This window comes from Mytilus californianus, unplaced genomic scaffold (genome assembly GCF_021869535.1).
Source record: "Mytilus californianus isolate M0D057914Y unplaced genomic scaffold, xbMytCali1.0.p SCAF_1, whole genome shotgun sequence".
NCBI lineage: Eukaryota > Metazoa > Mollusca > Bivalvia > Mytilida > Mytilidae > Mytilus > Mytilus californianus.
The window spans coordinates 34671589-34690702 of record NW_026262581.1 but is presented as its reverse complement, the minus strand read 5'-3'; the positions used below and the strand labels follow the sequence as shown (position 1 = coordinate 34690702).

General features: G+C 31.2%; 2 protein-coding genes across 2 annotated transcripts; both read left to right on the top strand.

The window, feature by feature from the left end:
* Positions 1–3554: 3554 nt before the first annotated feature.
* Positions 3555–5264, top strand: LOC127719524 (uncharacterized). Its single transcript, XM_052225750.1, has 2 exons — positions 3555–4518; positions 4918–5264. Exons 1-2 carry the CDS (start codon positions 3555–3557, stop codon positions 5262–5264), a joined length of 1311 nt encoding a protein of 436 aa, XP_052081710.1.
* A 4751-nt stretch (positions 5265–10015) lies between these two features.
* On the top strand, positions 10016–18748 carry LOC127719617 (uncharacterized). Its single transcript, XM_052225844.1, has 2 exons — positions 10016–10163; positions 16452–18748. The coding sequence occupies exon 2, from the start codon at positions 16978–16980 to the stop codon at positions 18205–18207; it is 1230 nt and encodes a 409-aa protein (XP_052081804.1). The 5' UTR covers positions 10016–10163; positions 16452–16977; the 3' UTR covers positions 18208–18748.
* Positions 18749–19114: the final 366 nt, after the last annotated feature.

The window sequence follows — 19114 nt, the reverse complement described above, 5'->3', positions numbered from 1 at the left end:
AGCTAGAACATCAAGTATCAAATAATGCATGGGCTATAATGATTCGAATAGGCATTGTCAATCCTTTGATGAATTAAACTGATCATATGATACTTAAGTAATGAAATACTGAATATATATATTACACCAATATCTCCATGTATGACCAGAATAAGTGTGAAATTAGGATCATATTAAGATCGTCTCACGTAATGTGGATACTTGGTACTTCTCAGTCTTCCAATTATATTAAATTAGTGGACACTTGACCACGTAGACTTGTAACGATACGTGGGCCTATCACTTAGATGATTTAGGAGTTGTCAATGTAAGGTGCAAATAAAAGAAATGTTTCGTATCGTCCCTAGTATCAAATACTAGAACACACACTATATTTATTTCACTCGAGATATATACACAAATTTGCTGATATCAAAAGACAAAGTACAACAATTTCTCTTTGTGTCAAAAAATAACACATTTACCAGTCAGCTGCACTTAATTATGCGTGTTATAATCTGTGTAGTTTTACTTTCCAATTTGTGCGAAGAGAGCATATTTCCGTTAGTTATATTATATGCAAGCACTCTAAAGATGATAATAAAACCATTTGATTAATAAAAGGAGATGTAATGTGATGTTACAGAAAAAAAATCATATAAGTACCACAGGAAAAGGGGGTGTGACAAATGCCAGTGACAAACACAAGTAGTAATAAAAAACAAAATCAGAAGAACTAAAAGAAAATAGGGTATCGAAATGCAAATCTCATTGATCAGCACATTTATCAATTATCAATTTAATATCTATTTTATAATCCTCAAATATGTAACTGTTAACTTTTATTGATAAAAGAAAATCAAAGTTCAACTTTAATTGATAAAAGAAAAACAAAGTACAGCTATTTCTCCTTCTGACAAAACACCACAGTCGACAAGGAAAGCATATATATGTAAGTATATATATATAACTGCATGCTCTCTTTAGATCATCAATAATAACGTTGAGTTTAAACCTATTCCTTTACAAAAAAAAGTAAAATAACAAAAATACCGAACTCCGAGGAAAATTCAAAACGGAAAGTCCCTAATCAAATGGCAAAATCAAAAGCTCAAACACATCAAACGAATAGATAACAACTGTCATATTCCTGACTTGGTACAGGCATTTTCTGATGTAGAAAATGGTGGATTGAACCTGGTTTTATAGCTAGCTAAACCTCTCACTTGTATGACAGTCGCATAAAATTCCATTATATTGACAACAATGTGTGAACAAAACAGACATAGAAGGAGAGGTGAGGATGTTAAACTTGCTACTATTTTAAGTTTGGTTTTGACATAAAGGAACAGAATGTATAATTCTGAATGCACAAGAGCATGTTTTTTCAAGTCGTGTATAAATTTTTGGGATTTTGTATTTCTTGTACAATATGATAGTTACATCCTTACCTTTTCAATATATTACTGCGAACCAAATGAAACTTTTCCACAGATTCATTTCCTATTGGTCATTCTATTTAAACTTTTGTCAATTCTATTGTCCAATAGAATAAATACAATACATTGTAGCTATTGTTCTCTGTGTAGTTTATTCACCGGGACCTTTAAATTTCTTCTGGGAGAAATCCATCACTCTGATTAATTTACATGAGTAAAACAAAATCTTCTTAATTGATGAAAATACACGATTCTACTAAAAAAAACTGCAGGTGATGTTGTATTTACTCAATTTCAATAATATATTTTCAATTTGTTCAATATAAACACTGATTTAATCATAAAAAGATGACTTCTGACAAAATATTTATCCTTATTTCTATTGAAATTTGCATTTTTTTGTTGTTTTTTTTTTAGATATAGAATCTACACATAATTATTTTCCAGTTTTCATTTGTCAAACACAAAAAAAAAAAATTCAATAGCAACAATGTTAAAAATTTTGTCAGAAATCAACTTTTATGATGTTTGAATCACTATTTACATCGAACAGATTGAAACTATATTAGTGATATTGAATAAATACAACATCACATGCAGTTTTGTGAGTTAAAGCATATATTTTCATCAATTTGGAAGATAATTATTGTATTCAGGTAAAGCAATCAATGTGTGATGGATTTCTCTTAGAAGACATTTAAAGGTCCCAGTGAATAAACTATACAGAGAACAATAGCTATTGTATTTATTCATCGGGACAATAGAACTGACAAAAGTTTAAATATATTGACCAATAGGAGATGAATCTGTGGAAAAGTTTCATTTGGTTCGCAATAACTTAGTATACAATAAGTAAAGTGTTCATCGAATTTGCGTGATTTGCAGTTTGGATGTATCGTTTAAAGTAATATTCGGGAAGAGGGTAATGTGCTTGAAGAGAAATAATATATGACTGCTTTTAATTCATTTAACAATTTCAAGACTACCTACTTCATGTCAAGATAACAACTATGATAATTGATACATGAGAAATTATCGCCTGCTTTTGTTCCAATAAAAAATTCCCGTTCAATCAGTTCAATTCACAGAATGCATCTTTTGATTTCACTCATGATTCTGTCAACAAATTTTGGGGTATATATGACCGTTTTAAATGAAGGTAAATCCAGAAAAGCGCTTTAAATGCACAAGTTTTATAAAGGGTTATTTCATTTTATAGACAGGAGATAGACGCTGTCCATTTTTTGTTGTACTCCTCCTGGACTCAATAACACTTGCACCTGGTTTGTTCACATTGATGAAGTGTTATTTTTCACTCAGTCTTGCTTTTGTTCTTTTAAGTAAATCATTTGTGTAAAATCTGATACTTTTTTAAAGATAATTTCAACTTTAGAGGAGAAAAAACTCAATGAATGAATGATTCTGTAAATAAAGATCAGCCTGAAAAGTTTAGGATATCTATATTAAAAAAATGTAGTATTTGAATCTCTTCATGCTAGAAGTTACGATTGATTTTGAATTCTTTTTTTTTTCTCAAATTTACGAATATTTGTAAGAGGGCTCAGAAGCAGTTGAAAAAAAGAATTAGTTTATGTTCTAATAGCCGTGATACATTTACTGCACATCACCAATTTATATAAGAATTATACCAATAGTTAAAATTCATATAGACTCAAGAAAACACCATGCGATATAATTTTGTAAAAAATACTGCAGGTAGTGATGAATTAAAGAAGATATGGGTTGCTGTCAATAAAAAAAAAACAAAACTCAACAACATCAAGTGGATAATGCAGTATCAGCAATCGACACAACATTAAACAAAAGTATCAAAACAAGATTTGCTGTAAATTAAAAAGAATATTTCATATCATTTTAGTACGATTTGTAAATACAACTGAGGCCACCAGAGCTTAAACGAATACATTAAAAAAAATCTCTTAGGTATAAGCTTTTAAGACAACAGAGAAATAAGTATCTGACAGCCCAAAAAAACGAAAAAGTGAACTGTAGTAAAGTATATCGCTTGATTTTTAAAACCAACACATACTTTGTAAAAATAATAACAAAAGCAACTAAAAAAATGTAGTATCCTTTTATTTATTTGCAGTGGCTGAGTTATATTAAATTGACAAGATGGCATTTCCCCAATCCATAAGGCAAGCCCAAGTGCCTAAACCATGTGAGTTGTGTGAAACAGACACAAACATTAAATGGAAGTGTGTACAATGCAACACACATATGTGTGAAAAATGTAAGAAAATTCATTTAAAAGTTCAAACTTCAATCAGACATGACATTGTTGATGCCTATAATTCAGTAGCTGAAAAAGATATGGAACACACCATAATTACCAACAATATTCCATGCCAGAGTCACAAGAAATTCAACTGCATGTTTTGCAGGACATGTGATCGCTTCGTTTGTGCAGACTGTATAACTGCCTTCCATAAAACACATGACCTTGATTCAATTGACACAGTGTGCGATGAAAGAAGGCAAAGTCTAAAACAACTAAGATCGAGATTGTTTGAAAAGGTAGCACGTTTTGAAACAGAAGAAGAACAAATCAAGGATTTAAAAACTAAATACAACAATTTTCTTGCTGAATCTGTTGAAAAAATTAACCAACAGGAACAGCTGATTAAAGTTGAAGTCAGTAAATATGCTAATGAACTCAGAAAGCAAATGGAAAGTGAAAGGCAAAGGATAAAAAATTCGATGCTTGAAAAAGAAAAGCAATATGAAAAAAATAAAGAAAATTTGCTAAAAAAGCAAAGCGATATACAAGAAGTATTAGAATCAGAGCATGCAGTTAACGTTTTCACTGCTCATAAAGAATTTTGCACCAACGAAGTTCCAGATGTCCCCTTCGAGACACTTCTTGATGAAACAAAAGATTTCATTCCGCAGAAAGATAATTTGAAGAACATTTCCAACTTATTTGGATCACTTCAAAAGACAAATCTACCAAAGGGATTGTCACAAATCACTTTTGATGTAATCAAGAGTTATACTACAAATATAAATACTGTCGAAAAAGTATTAATACTTGATGACAGGACAGTTTGGATTTCTAATCATGCGTCCTCTTGTTTACGTAAAATAAACATTGATTTAACAATCAAAACTATAAAAGATATTTCTGTTCAGGTTTATGACATGGCACGGAAAGGTAATAATGATATCTTCCTGTCCTTGTTTGACAGTACTAATGTCTGTCTGTTAACAACAAAGAAAGGAACAATTAAACCTTTTCTGTCCGTTTCACCACTGGTAACGTGTGGTATACATGTCACAAAACACAATGAGATTATACTTGGTGTAAAAGACTTGGGCTGTCCATTCAAAGTAATTGACACAAGTTGTAGAAAAATTATAATCTTTGGAATGAATGGGAAACAAAAACAATCTTATGAGTATGACAAGCATAAACAGAGACTATTCACTATTCCTGCTAGAATCACATCCAATGTTAACAATGATATACTTGTTATAGATAGAATATCTGTTAAGGATTGGAGGGCGGTTGCTATAGACAGGGAGGGACATGTTAAATGGGCATATCAGGGAAATCCTCAAGTCAATAGCGATAAGCTATTTTATCCTATAGATATATTAACGACATCAGAAGGACATGTTTTAGTGAATGATGTAATAACCAATACCTTACACGTCTTGTCTGGAGAGGGAGATCTACTGACATGTCATGCTATGAAGGATCAGGGGATATTTCATCAATTTTCGATGGATATTGATTCAAAGGGACAGCTATGGGTGGGATGTCATTCAGAGAGCGAACAGAGATCAGATGCTAGACTACATGTTGTAAAGATGCTTTTTTAATCCCCATTAAATAAAACTAAAAAAGCCTTAATAAACATTTTGAATTTATGATTTTCCCATTATTTGACGGCACTTCATATATTTTTGTATGTGAAGAAACTTATAAAAGTGTATGTACATCCATACAGTTGTTCAGTGTCATTTCAATAAAAAGATGAATGAAAGAAAAATGTTGTAATATAAGGAGTTATTAGTCATACTTTACAGTCCTGTATTGGGATTGATATGTACTGCCATGAAAGATCATCAAAATGTCATTCATTTTCGCTGGATATTCGTACAATTGGATTGTTATGACTGAAGCATGATTTGGTTCGTAGGAAAATAATGCAGAACGTCATGTGATAGAAATCTTTTTTTTTCACAATGAATAGAAATGAACATCAAGAAACACATTAAATTGTTTGTTTATAAATTTTGAAATTATAAAGAAACTTAAGTTTCAACTCTTCCTGGCAAAGTTGACCTTAGATGGATTTGGCTATTTTTTGGGGTCCATTTTGGTGATATAGCTTTTTAACTGTTTAGGTTCTTATATATCATTGGCTTTCAAATATTCGGCGTTGTGAGTACCTGATGAAGGTAAAATCAGAAAAGCGCTTCGGACACATGTATTCACAGCGTGTTGTTTCCTTTTTAGACTTTGACTCTTTATATCTTTCTATAGCTTTATACTTTTACAAGTGTGGACATAGATCAGTGTGGGTAGTATGTTTGAATTTTTACAACTTGTTTTGTCTTGCCTGCGACGAGAATCGCAGTATGATAGACATATGGATTACTACGGTATTAACATTTTGAATAAAGCTTTATATTCCAAAACGTAAAAGACCTGGATGCTTCATACCTTGTATGCAGATACCTTATATGACGAAGTTTCAGTCTTTAATACGACCATTGTCCTCGACATCATTTTCATGGTTCAGCGACTGTTTTTTTGCCATGTAAATTTCTCACTTATTATGAGTATTAGGATAACTATATTTGGTATATGGATTCCTTGCAACGTCTACATGTCACCTGACCTCGACCTAATTTCATGGATCAGTGTTAAAGATACGTGCATAGGTCTGTTTGTCAGATACTTTAAGCAGTAGGTTAACTATATGTAGAGTATGGAATGATTGTAAGAGGTTCATTGATCAATGTTAAAGATTTCTGTTCTAGTCTGTTTTTCAAGTACTATAAGAAACAGGTCAACTACATTTGGTGTATGGAATGATTGTAAGGTGTGTATAATACGACCTTGACTCATTTTCATTGTTCGTTGGTCAATGTTAATTTTCTGTGTTTTGGTTTGTTTTTCAATACCAAAAGCAATAGTTCAACTTTATTTGGTGTATGGATTAAGTGTAAGGTGTATATGTTTGTCTGACAGGATTCATCTTTGAAGATATTAAGTTTATGTGATACTTGTAGTAAAACCTTTATATTTAAGATTTTCAACATAAAATCAAGTGTGAGAAAAGCAGGCTTTTAAGAGTGTGCACTATTGTTTCCAAAGTGTTCTATGTTAAACTGTGTTCCACAGTGACAGCTATCCTGAATATCAGACCAGTGCCAAACACTAAAAATTACCAGTGTAGTTTATTCAATGTTTGGCTTTTGTATGTTAAAGACTTCCTGGAAGACACACTATTTGTATTGATTACCAAATAATTCTGTTAAAATATGTTCCGCGGAAAAGCAGATTATTTTTACTACCTATTCAGAATAATTGCTTTCTCTCTTTTCTTTGGCAATACAATTTTCTTCAAAAATTGAGAATCTGGATAAAACAGTATACCTCCTACCCCATTATAAAGTACGTGGCTGTTCTATAAAAAATGGGAATATAGTCAGTTGATAGGGTGAAAGGTTAAAAACATCCTCACGACAGCGCTTAAATGGACAAGACTGGTGGATAAAGCAGCAGGTCTTATAAGTTGGCAGAATTAAATATTTATGCCTGTAATATGATTAAAATGCTATCCTAATTTCAACAACAACTTTTGGTGTTTAGTGTTAACTTAAGTGCAGTAAGCTATCCATCAACTTTGGCAAATTCTGCATCAGATTTTTAAAACGATTATTACATGGCCCTCAACTGAAGGATAATACACTTTAAAAGATGATGGGCAGGAATTGGAAGAAATAGTTCGATCTTTTAAATGCAGCTTAAGTAGAAAATAAAGAAAATCAGGTTTCGTTATATAGTTGACATAATCAATTACATTTCATTCATACCATGGTCATGATAGATACTAGTAGCATTAAAGAAAAGAGTTCAAATGTCCCTCGCGATGCACATATTTCATCTGTTCAAAGGCAATAACTAAAAAAAAAATATTTCCAAGGGCATAGCTCATTTAAATATTTTATAGGCACTTACTTTCGAAATTATCCGAGAAATTGTTGTTATAAACCTTTGATAAGAATTTGATTAAATTTGGCAAAAATTGTACATGTGAGAGCGCTTACAGTGCAAATTTCCATAACATTTATATTTCTAAGGCGCACAATTCTTTAGAAAATAATTGATCGGCACTGATTTTTGAACGTGTCCGAGACAATGCTAATATAAACCTATTATATATGTTTTATACAAATCTTGGGAAAATTGTATACATGAGAGCACTAACAATGCAATTTTCCATATAATTAATATTTTTCTAAGGGCCATAAATCTTTTAGAAATAATTGATCGGCACTGATTTTGAACTCATTCGATACATTGCTGATATAAACCTACAATATAAGTTTCATAACAAATCTGGCAAGAATTGTAAACAAGAGAGCGTTAACGATGCAATTTTCCATATGATTAATGTTTTCAAGGTGCATAACTCTTTTAAAAATAATTGATCGGCACTGATGTTCGAACTCGTCGGAGACCTTGATGATATAAACGTACAATATAAGTTTCATAAAAAGTCTGGAAATAATTGTGTACATGAGAGCGCTAACGATGCTATTTTCCATATAAATAATGTTTCCAAGGGGGATAACTCTTTTAAAAAAAATTGATCGGCACTGATTTTCGAACTTGTCGAAGACATTGTTGATTTAAATATATGGTATAAGTATTTACAAAATCGGGCAAGAATTGTACCTGTGAGAGCGCTAACAAGACCGGACGGACGGATGATCGCCTGGTATTTCTATGCAAAGTGTCGCAAGGGGAACAAAAATGAAAATAAGATATCTGGAATCTGGCTTCCAGGGTCACAAGAATAATGGAATGAATTACACAGATGCAAGCCAAATATGTCCAGAGGAGACATTACCAATTCCTCGTGATTTTCTTTTGGTTTGAGAAATCTTATATCTATCTGAACACTTATTACATGGCAAACTTCAAGAAGGTTACGTTATCAAGATGTGATTATCATGATCAACGCGCACTTGTCAAAAACAAATAATTTAGAAATGAAGAGTTAATGTAGAAATCCCATTTGACAAACGAAAATATATAAAATCATAGGTTCTCTTCATTGGCAAAGTCGAATTGGTATTGTACCAGTTTTATAAATAGGTACAGTACTTTCCCCTCGACGTAACGTTCTTCATAATTAATGTGCATCATGAATAAAGTTATACTGACAAGTTGAATAGTAAATTACGTGACAAGTGTATTCAGTAAAGGTTGAAATAACAATCTTTCATATTAACATAAATTCATGTGAATTGATGTTTCATGTAATAATCGTTGTGATATGTAGCTTTAGCACGATACAAATGAAGATACATGTTGAGTTCATTTGAATTAAATACCACTTACATTTACAAATACGAATTTCAACTCACTCAACACTCCTTTGTTTCGGTTTCAGTATCGGCTTATGGTGAAGATGTCAACTATGAAAATAACACTCTGATTTTCTGAAAATCTTAATTAGCATACTATTTAGCATATCTACCTAAAATTGTGGTGTAAGTTCATGTACAAGTAAATTTGACCTGAAAATGATCAACAAATATTTTTCATTCAGAAAGAGTTCCATGTAAATCTATATTTTCTAGTTTGAGTAAACAGCAACATCAAAAGAACTATTTTTGTCACAATAGGGCTATTTTGACCTTAAATGTTCTAAATGTGAGTGGGTGAATTGCTGCTTGACACCAATATTGAAGATCATTCATAACCGAAAAATCACCTTTCAAATAAGCAACATCAAAATCAAAAGTTATCTTATAATTAACATTTCATGCTTAAGGACTAATGAATGTATATGCCAAATTTAACATTATGTCTGATTCAATAAGTGGTTTTGTATGATCAAGGCCAAACTTGTGAGATTTTATAATTTTTTTTATGAATCATATCTGCATTCATGTTTTGTCTCTGTATCTGTGGTTTTTTTTCATAATCATAGTTTCTCCCTAGACATAAGGATACTTGCGTTACAGACGTGGTAGCAATTGCATATACTATTCGCATAGAACTTTATATTTTAAAAGGCAGAGGAGTTGGATATTCACAATTTTTATGAGGTGTTTTTCGCCTAGTTTCTATAAAGCATACACCAGTTGATCTTGATTTCTTTTTAATGATTCAGAGACTTCATCGTGAAAACTCTATTTTATACTTTTCTTTCACCACCTGATTTTTTTCAGTTATATTGATTAAAAGGAAAACTATATCAGGTAAAAACATTGTTGAATCATGTTTCATTTGAAAAGCTATTTTCTAAAATGTCATATTCTATTAATTTAGTTTTTCCTGGAAATACCTATTGTGTTGTTAAATCCCAGTGACCCAATTTCAAATACTGTTTATATTTTAAGACGACTGGTACATCCAGGTTCTGAACAAGAGAAGGATCATATATTTAGGGAGCAACCTTTAAGTGGACGATACAATTTTCAACTGCAATAAAGAAGATTTTTATTTTGATGCCAGGGTACTTAATTATGAAGGTAAGAGTAATTTTATTTATTTTTTACATTTATTAATAAGATACATGGAACGCTAGCATAAAAAAGGGAAGTTCATCCAGTTAATATCTCTTTTCTGGTATGCTGATGTCGCTGTAGTTTGTTGTATTGTCCAATATGTTTGATATTCTTTTGATAATTTTTTGTATTGGTTTTACATAACCAACACACTTTCATGAAAGAATTTCTAAATGCGAGGTTTTTGCATTGGTAAATATAAATATAAATCTTGAGTTAAAGCAAGAATAATTCACCTCAATCTGGACTTCTCAATATTTGGATTTAAAACAGATTTTGCAAATTGGACAAAATCATACAGTATAATCATACAATATGACTTCAATGTAAATTTGTCAAACATTCAAATCATTAATGAATGGAGATATTTCGTTCAGATGATTAAGACAGCAACGCAATGACAAAAATAACCAAAAGACATCTAGAGGTCAGCATAAGGTCTTTATCTTTAGACTTACAACATACAATATGTCATGCAATATTACAGGTGTTTTTGCACCCAAAATATATTTCTATTTCATGAAAGCTTGTCAACATTGCCACAATATATCTGTATTCGGAACACCATAGGGCACATTTGAATATATATTTACAAAATACAGGGGAAGGTAAGAATGCAAACTTTTTGGCCCTCCTTTTAATTCAAAATGTTATTATACTACTATTTTTTTTTTTATAAAAAATGAAAACAAAACTTTATAAATTTCATGCGTCTGAAGCTCGTTTCTGGATTTACCTTCATCAGGATGGCTCAAAACCGAATATCTTAAAGCCAAGGAGGTATAAGAACCGAAACAGTTAATGAGCTATATGACCAAAAAGGACCTGAAAATAACGGCCAAATCCTTCTAAGGCCAACTTTGCCTGCGTGATTTTAAACCTTAGCTTTTTAATAGTTTTCAATATTTATAAACAAACAATTAATTTGGTATGAATTATGTCAGTACCAAAGTTCTGAATACCGAGCTGATGATACCCTCGTGGACTGATAGTCCACCAGCAGCGATATCGACTCAGTGATGTAAACAATGAATAAAAAGCGTGTGTCATGAAAACATTTGTTGTACAAATATATATAGACCAATATACAAGGTGAATGAAATGAATCACGTATTCCAAGAGAGAGAGAGGGTATAGAAATGCTGAATTGAAATTTTCTTTTAATTGTTCAAACACCATAGTTTTTTTTTTTTTTTTTGCGTTTGAAACAATACCTGTCATTAACCTAAACTACATATTTCTATAATATTTATACTTTTAAAATTCCACTGGCTTTACTAAAACAGTTTATTGATACACAAATTCATCCTAATACAACAGTGACTAAGTTTATTTACCTGGTTCATTAGTTACCAGGAAATGAAGGATATTTGCTTCGTTTTGTTCATTTGAAAGGGCTTCATTTTTAGACTTAAAGATAAACAAACAACTTTTATGTTTGTGTTTAATTCACATAAATACGTTTTTTGTGCACGGAGTTGACTCCCTTCTTATGTCATTTCACTTGTTAGTAGAATTATGAAAAGAAAAGTAGGGGTAAGAGGGCAAAATTTTTATTAGCACTACATGGATAAAACTAGAGGATTCCGAATATATGACAAAAAGTAAAAAAACAAGAGTAGCGAACATCCTTCAAACAACAGTTAGAAAATATGAATATAGTGAACTAATTCCGTGATAAAATCTCAATCTGGTACTTATCATTTGCAAATAATTAATGTAGAAGAAAAGAAAAATCCTTTTTTTTTTAACCCTCCTGGCTAAAAGATAATATGTATATCATACACCTTTACCAAAAAATCAAATAATATACAATAACGGATTTGGTTACTGCTATAAAAGCAGAAATATCATCAATAGATAATATATTTACTGGCTAAGGTATATAGATCAGATATTATCCTTTTCATTTAAAGTTATACATAATGAACATGGTTAGGTGTATGGATCAGATATACTTTTTGTCACTGAACGGTATTTAATTACAATTGGGTTCATTTAATTTGTTTTTAAAGTTTTCTAAGGTTCAATTCAGCAATTTTACCTTTACGACTTGTGCAATCATATCTCAATACTCTGTGTACACTGAATTATACCTTGCCTATGTCTATATCTACGAAGGTAAATTGCAACTTGTAATCTTTGAGCATACCAAAACAAAAACTGAGAGGAAAATTATTTTTGAGCTTGCTATTGTAAATCAGTTATGAATGTTCACGCTGTTTTGCTAGGGCATGAAGCCATGAACAAACATTTCGTCATTGACTTCTTATTTAGCAATCATCTTAGGAAACTTGAGATACGTATGGCTGAAAAAGTGTGCACCTTTACTTAATTTTTATTTAACCGGTATAATTTTTGATTCAGATTTCATAAACATCTTGATATATATAATTCACTAATCATATACCAGGTAAAAGTTTCTCTTAAAAAAATATGGAGACTGATGTTCATATTGTGTCTTTTGAGTAAGGGAAGATGACTTATTATTTGTGATATTACATATAGGAATAGCAAATCTAGCACTGTTAAAACATCTGTAAAAAAATAAATATAAATAAAAAATATAGTGTTCAAAATTATTTTTTAGAGTGAAATGTTCGAGCGTCACTGATGAGTCTTTTGTAGACGAAACGCGCGTCTGGCGTAAAAAATTATAAGCCTGGTATCTTTGAGTTTTTTTCTATTATACAACAAGGAAAATCTTTACGATTGCCAATGTAACTGAAATGTATAGAAAAGAACTATTATTGCTCTTAATATCATATTTATTAAAATTACATTCCCTTGGGAAAATTTTAATTTCCACAGTTTTATTAGGAAATTCTTGCTAAATGGGAATTTAAACAGACATATCCTATTTAAGGCATTACACTGTAGTCATAACAATAAAGAAATAGTTTAATATTTAGGGGTGCAATTGGTGCCAATAGAAATACCTACAAACTGTTTATAAAATTTATTGCTGAAACGTACATAATTAGAAGTTGTTGTTTATTGCTCAATGACACTTTACACTGTATCATTATTTAGAATACGGTTAGTTGATTTTCATAAATCATATTAGTCCTTTAACAAACGAAAAGCTCGGGAGAGTCTGAATAACTCACCTTACAAAATATTAATATATAAATCATTAGCAACTGTGGTAGCAATCTTTTACACACTAATTAAGATTGTGACAAAATATAATCCAGATCCAAACTCAAAATATTTTTTCAAGTTATTCCCTAAAAAGGAAACAATTGGTTATTTCAATTGCTTTGTTTTCTTGTATATCTTGTCTTACTCATAATTTTTTGCTTGATATAATTTTTCTCAATTATAGTTTTCAACTAGAAATAATTGCGGAAAATACTACAATTGTCAAAATTCGTTTTGTCATTTAAGGGAGGTGTCGATAACAAACTCCAATATGTTCACAAGTATTTATAGCTCTTATCTTGTTGTTAATTGTTGCTAATCACAGTTTATCTATGTCTATTGTATTCAAGCGAATAGCTATACATGCAAAACATGGATACCTGGGAAATTATCATTTAAGGGAACCAACTCTTATCAAATGCTGAGTCACAATTTTGATCATATTGACATATTTAAGAATCTAGCATTTGTTATTATTTTTGCTGTTTATAATTGTAATTTCATTCGTTTAAACGGGCAGTGCATAAGACTAGATTGATTTCTCCTGGGTGTTTTCATCATATGTAGCATTGAGGGCGTTAGGTTTTCCCGCTTCATTATTATTTTCGCGGTTTTTTATTTCCTATGTAATCATTCAGCACGACACCGTCAATCTGAACAGTGGAAATTTTCTCGGTAAATTTTACTTCTGGTTGAAGTTAATTCAGCTTTATATTTGAAGAGTTTTTTGTTTGATACTAATGTTTGAATTATATATTATATATGTAGATATGTGTTTGAATAATGTTTATTTTATATTAAATATAGCATCGGCGTTGTCGTGCGACCATCCATTTTACAAAGTCTTTGGTATTTATTAGCCTTTTATTGCGTTTATATTCATATATTTGATAAAGCAGTGTCAAATATAAACTTGTATATTTGGTATAAGTATTGGTTTTATGTCTACATTGATGGGTAGTTAATACCAGGAGAATTTCTATTATATTTTTCAAGATAATTGTCAAAAATGCAATATCAGGTGAATTTAATGGCAAAAACTCCTACAAGTGGTCAACTTGTTCTTTGCCTGTTATAGTGTTCGTAATTATAGCCATAAACGCCGAAACTTATTGAAAATCATCATAAAAGGGTAGTAACTCCTCATAAGAGGCAACTGACGATTTAAGCTATCGAATGCCCTGACATGACAAAATTTGAAAAAAGATCAAACAAGAAAACCAACGATCTGATTTTTGCTAAAACAATGAATGAAGAACAAATATGACACAACCATTGATCGCCACTGACCAAAAACTGGGATATATGGTTTAGGGTTCAACATGTTTTTAGGCGCTCAACACTAATCTAAATCTGTTTTAGATATTGTCTTGCTGTTTATTTAAGACGTTTATAGTTTCTATTATCTATAGGTTTCGTCAAGAAAACAAAAGTGAGTAAGAATGGTTATTGAAGGGCAATAACTCATAAAGAAGACATTTACTATAGGATTAAACGACTTTTTAAAGGAATTTATTGGTGTATAAACTAGACCAATTCGGACTTTTATTTGTTTGTGAGTGACTTGGTCCAGTTTATACACCAATAAATTCCTTTAAAAATGCGTTTTATCCTTATAATTCTTTAAAATTGGATATATGGAAGTTAATTTCCTATTCGTAACCTCTATCACATGTAAATTGTATATTTGTGTCATTGAATTGTCTTGGCGCATGAATAAATGTACTCCATAAAAAGTACTCCATAAAATGATGCACATTTATGCCTCTTATGAGATCGAGTTACTACCCTTTTATGATGATTTTCAATAATTTTCGGCGTTTATGGCTATAATTACAAAAACTATAACAGGCAAAGAACAAGTTGACCCCTTGTAGGATTTTTTGCCCTTAAATTCACCTGATTTTGCATTTTTGACAATCATCTTGAAAAATATAATAGAAATTCTCCTGGTATAAACTACCCTTCAATGTAACGCCAAAAAAAAATGTACTCCATAAAATTTGCTATCTGATAAAAAATAAACCACAAAAATATCTTTTTATCAAATGCATGTTTTGTGTTTATTATTTAATTTAACGATGAACGCGAAGTGAAAATAAATATCTTTAACGTCGAGCCGGTTTGTGTTATTATCGCCGCCATCTTGTTTACATTGGTTACAAAAAGTAGTTACGTCAACGTCGTCTATCGAAAAATAAACAACTTCAAGAGCCACTACCGTCAGCCCTCTCGACTAATCATACAAACGTATTCCCTAATATGCAAATCATATAAACATTATTAACTTTTAAACCATGTTGCAACATTTGTTGATCTTATCTGGTTGATCATTTTTATATATCTAAAGTATCTCCATATCTACCATAGTTTTCAAGATGCTAGCCAAAAAAATGCAGACAACTGCTAACAATAGTCATTAAGAGCAATAACAAAAATAAGGAACTAAGGAAAGATTACAGTCATGCGGCCAATTTGTAGATATTGTCCTTCTGATCATTGTTGCAACTTATCTTTATCTTTCGCAGTTTTCATATTAAGCAAAAACAAAAACAAAAATCAAATAAAATCATTTATGGACAATAAGTCATACACGTATATACGTATATAGAGTCGTCCGACAATTTCAGCTATTTGACTTATTTGTAAACTGTCAATCAACTCGTGATGGCGTCTGTAAAATGTCGAAGGGATGATTTTAACTAAAAAAATCTTGTTAAATTTTCATGAAATTTCATCTAAATCAGTTGTCAGTTTTTGTTTTATCATTGGTAAAAGAAGTAAAAATTGGGCGATTTTTTCCAAAGTCGATAACGATCTTCATGCAAGTTTATTGGTCTTCGGACATATCTATAGGCACAGATTTCAAAACTTTTTATTATAAAAGACTTTGGTAGGCTCCATTCTATATGTTATGAGTTGACAAACGAGTTTCTTTTACACCTAATGGCATATATTGATCACTGAAGTTCAAAAACCACCGAAAATACATCTAGTAATGATTTTGTTTTCTATTTTCTATTCTATGCATATCAGTGTTAACAACAAAAAAATGTACTTCACAGAATCACATCAAAAACCTATATCTATATCTTTTATACATTGCAGCTCCTATTGTAAATCAAGATGGAATTTTCCAAAACCATAAGGCGAACCCAAATTCCTGAACAATGCACTTTTTGTGAAACAGATGCAAACGTTAACTGGAAATGCTTACAATGCAATACACTTATGTGCGAACATTGTAAAATAATTCATTTGAAACTTCAAACCTCAATTACCCATGACATTAATTATGTCAAAAGATCAGAAGCTAAAATAGAAAAGGAACACACCACTATAACTGACAATATTCCATGTAATATTCACAGGAGCAAGTTGAATTGCATGTTTTGCAGAACATGTGACTACTTAGTGTGTCCAGAGTGTATAACTGCTTCCCATAAAAAACATGACTTGGATTCAGTTGATTTAGTGTACAATGAAAGAATGAACAAACTCAAAGAATTAGCATCAGGATTTTCTAAAGCATTCACACTTTGTGAAATAGAAGACAGTAAAGTTAAAAGATTTTAAAACAAAATACAACAAATGTTTTAATGAATCTGTTCAAAAGATTTATCAACAAGAACAGATGATCGAAGATGAAGTCAGTAAATATCATGAATATGCTAAAGCACTTCGAGATCAACTGGAAAACGAAAAGAAAAGAATCGAAAATTCAATAACATATAAAGAAAGGCAAAACGAGAACATTAAGGAAACTTTGCTGAATAAGCAAAGTAAAATACAGGAAGTTTTAGAATCAAATCACGCAAAACAAGTGTTAAAGTTCAGTGCACATTCAGAATGTAGTGCAAAAGATATTCCAGATCTATCATTCAGGGAATTTCTTAAGCAGACCAAAGAGTTCATTCCTATAAAATTGAAGACCGCTACCAACTTTTTTGGATCTCTTCATAAAACCAAACTACCAAAAGGATTGCCACAAGTAAACTTATACGTAATCAAGAGTTATACTACAGATCAGAAAATGGTGTATAGAGTGTTGATGATAGACGACACGACAGCTTGTATTTCTAATCACATGACAACTTTTCTGCATAAAATTAACATTGATGACACTATCAAAGCGGTAAAGGATATGTCAGTTAATGTTAATGATATGTCAATCACAAGCAGTAATGATGTTCTTCTGTCTTTGTCTGACGGTTTTGATGTCTGTCTGTTAACAACAAAGACAGGAGAAATAAAACCTTTCCTTTCTGTTCCATCAATGATACCACTTGGTATACATTTCACTAAACAAAATGAGGTTATACTTGGTGTCAGGGAGAGATGGGGTGTTAATTACAACCTAACAGACAAAAGTTGTAGGAAAATTATAATCTTTGGGATGGATGGGAAACAAAAACAATCATATGAGTATGATAAAAATAAACAGAGACTATTTACTTTCCCAGCTAAAATTAAATCTAATGTTAACAGAGATATACTGGTTATAGACAAAACATCTTATAAAACTGGTAAGGTGGTGGTTCTGGATAGGGAGGGACAGATTAAGTGGACCTATCAGGGAAATCCTCAGATTAATTCAGGGGATAAACTGTTTAATCCTACAGATATAGTAACAACATCAGTAGGTCTGGTTATAGTGTCTGATGTTATCAACCATGCCTTACATATCCTATCAAGGGAGGGAGATTTACTGATATACAAAATAATGAAGGATCAGGGAATTACTTATCCAGTGTCACTGAATATTGATACCAAAGGACAGCTATGGGTGGGATGCTATTCTGGAAATGAACAAAGAACAGATGCCAAACTACATGTTGTGAAGATGTCATTAAATCCAAATTGAATTAATGAAATCATCAATGCATATTTCAATTTCTGATAAAACAATTAAGTTGTGTTTACATATATGTCTGAGTATTTGTGTGGCATTGGTACATATCATAAAATTACTCCAATGCAAGTGGCTTATTTTCTAATTTGATTGGTGTATAAAGGAGCTTATAAATTAAATAAGAATCAATATTTTTACCCAAAGTTAAGTAAAGGAAATGAAGGGAAGAAGTTTGGAAGTGGATGATTGAAACTGTTTGGGAATGGGGATATATAGCTTTTGACATGGAAAGTAATGAAGGGTCAATAAATTATTCATCCATTCACGATGAATAATAGCACCAGTGGACAGTAATCGGTGGGGTGTGATTCTATTAGGTGTGAAACGATTAGATGATTCTAATCTTTATGTAATTTATATAATGTCTTTTTAAAATAAACAGTATATCAGATCAGAACAAAGTGCATAGAGTGCTAATACTAGACAGCAAGACAGCTTATATCTATAATTCTAGTCAATCTGATTAAGATTCTGATCCATATTAACTCGCATATATAGGCTCTTATGAGGATAACGAAATCAGAGCTCTATATTTTAATTAGATTGATTACTAGTATACATACTCTGCGTAAAAATAAACATCTGTGAACCAATCAAAACGGGTCAGGATATGTCGGTTATGTTTATGACATGTCAATAACAAACAATAATTATGTTCTCCTGTCTTTGAATGATAGGACTCATATCAGTCTGTTTACAGGAGAAATAGAACTGCTTAATCCTACAGATATACAATGTAGTATCAACATCGGTAGGTTATGTTATAGTGTATGATGTTATCAATCATGCTTTACATGTCTTGTCAGAGCAAGGATGTGATTCTGGTGTAAATGAAAGAAAACACAGATGGCAAGTTTCA

Coding starts and splice junctions, on each gene's coding strand:
- LOC127719524 (XM_052225750.1), top strand. CDS start 3,555: ATGGCATTTCCCCAATCCATAAGGCAAGCCCAAGTGCCTAAACCATGT. Junction 4,519..4,917: donor TCATGCGTCCTCTTGTTTAC/GTAAAATAAACA, acceptor TACTTGTTATAG/ATAGAATATCTGTTAAGGAT.
- LOC127719617 (XM_052225844.1), top strand. CDS start 16,978: ATGATCGAAGATGAAGTCAGTAAATATCATGAATATGCTAAAGCACTT.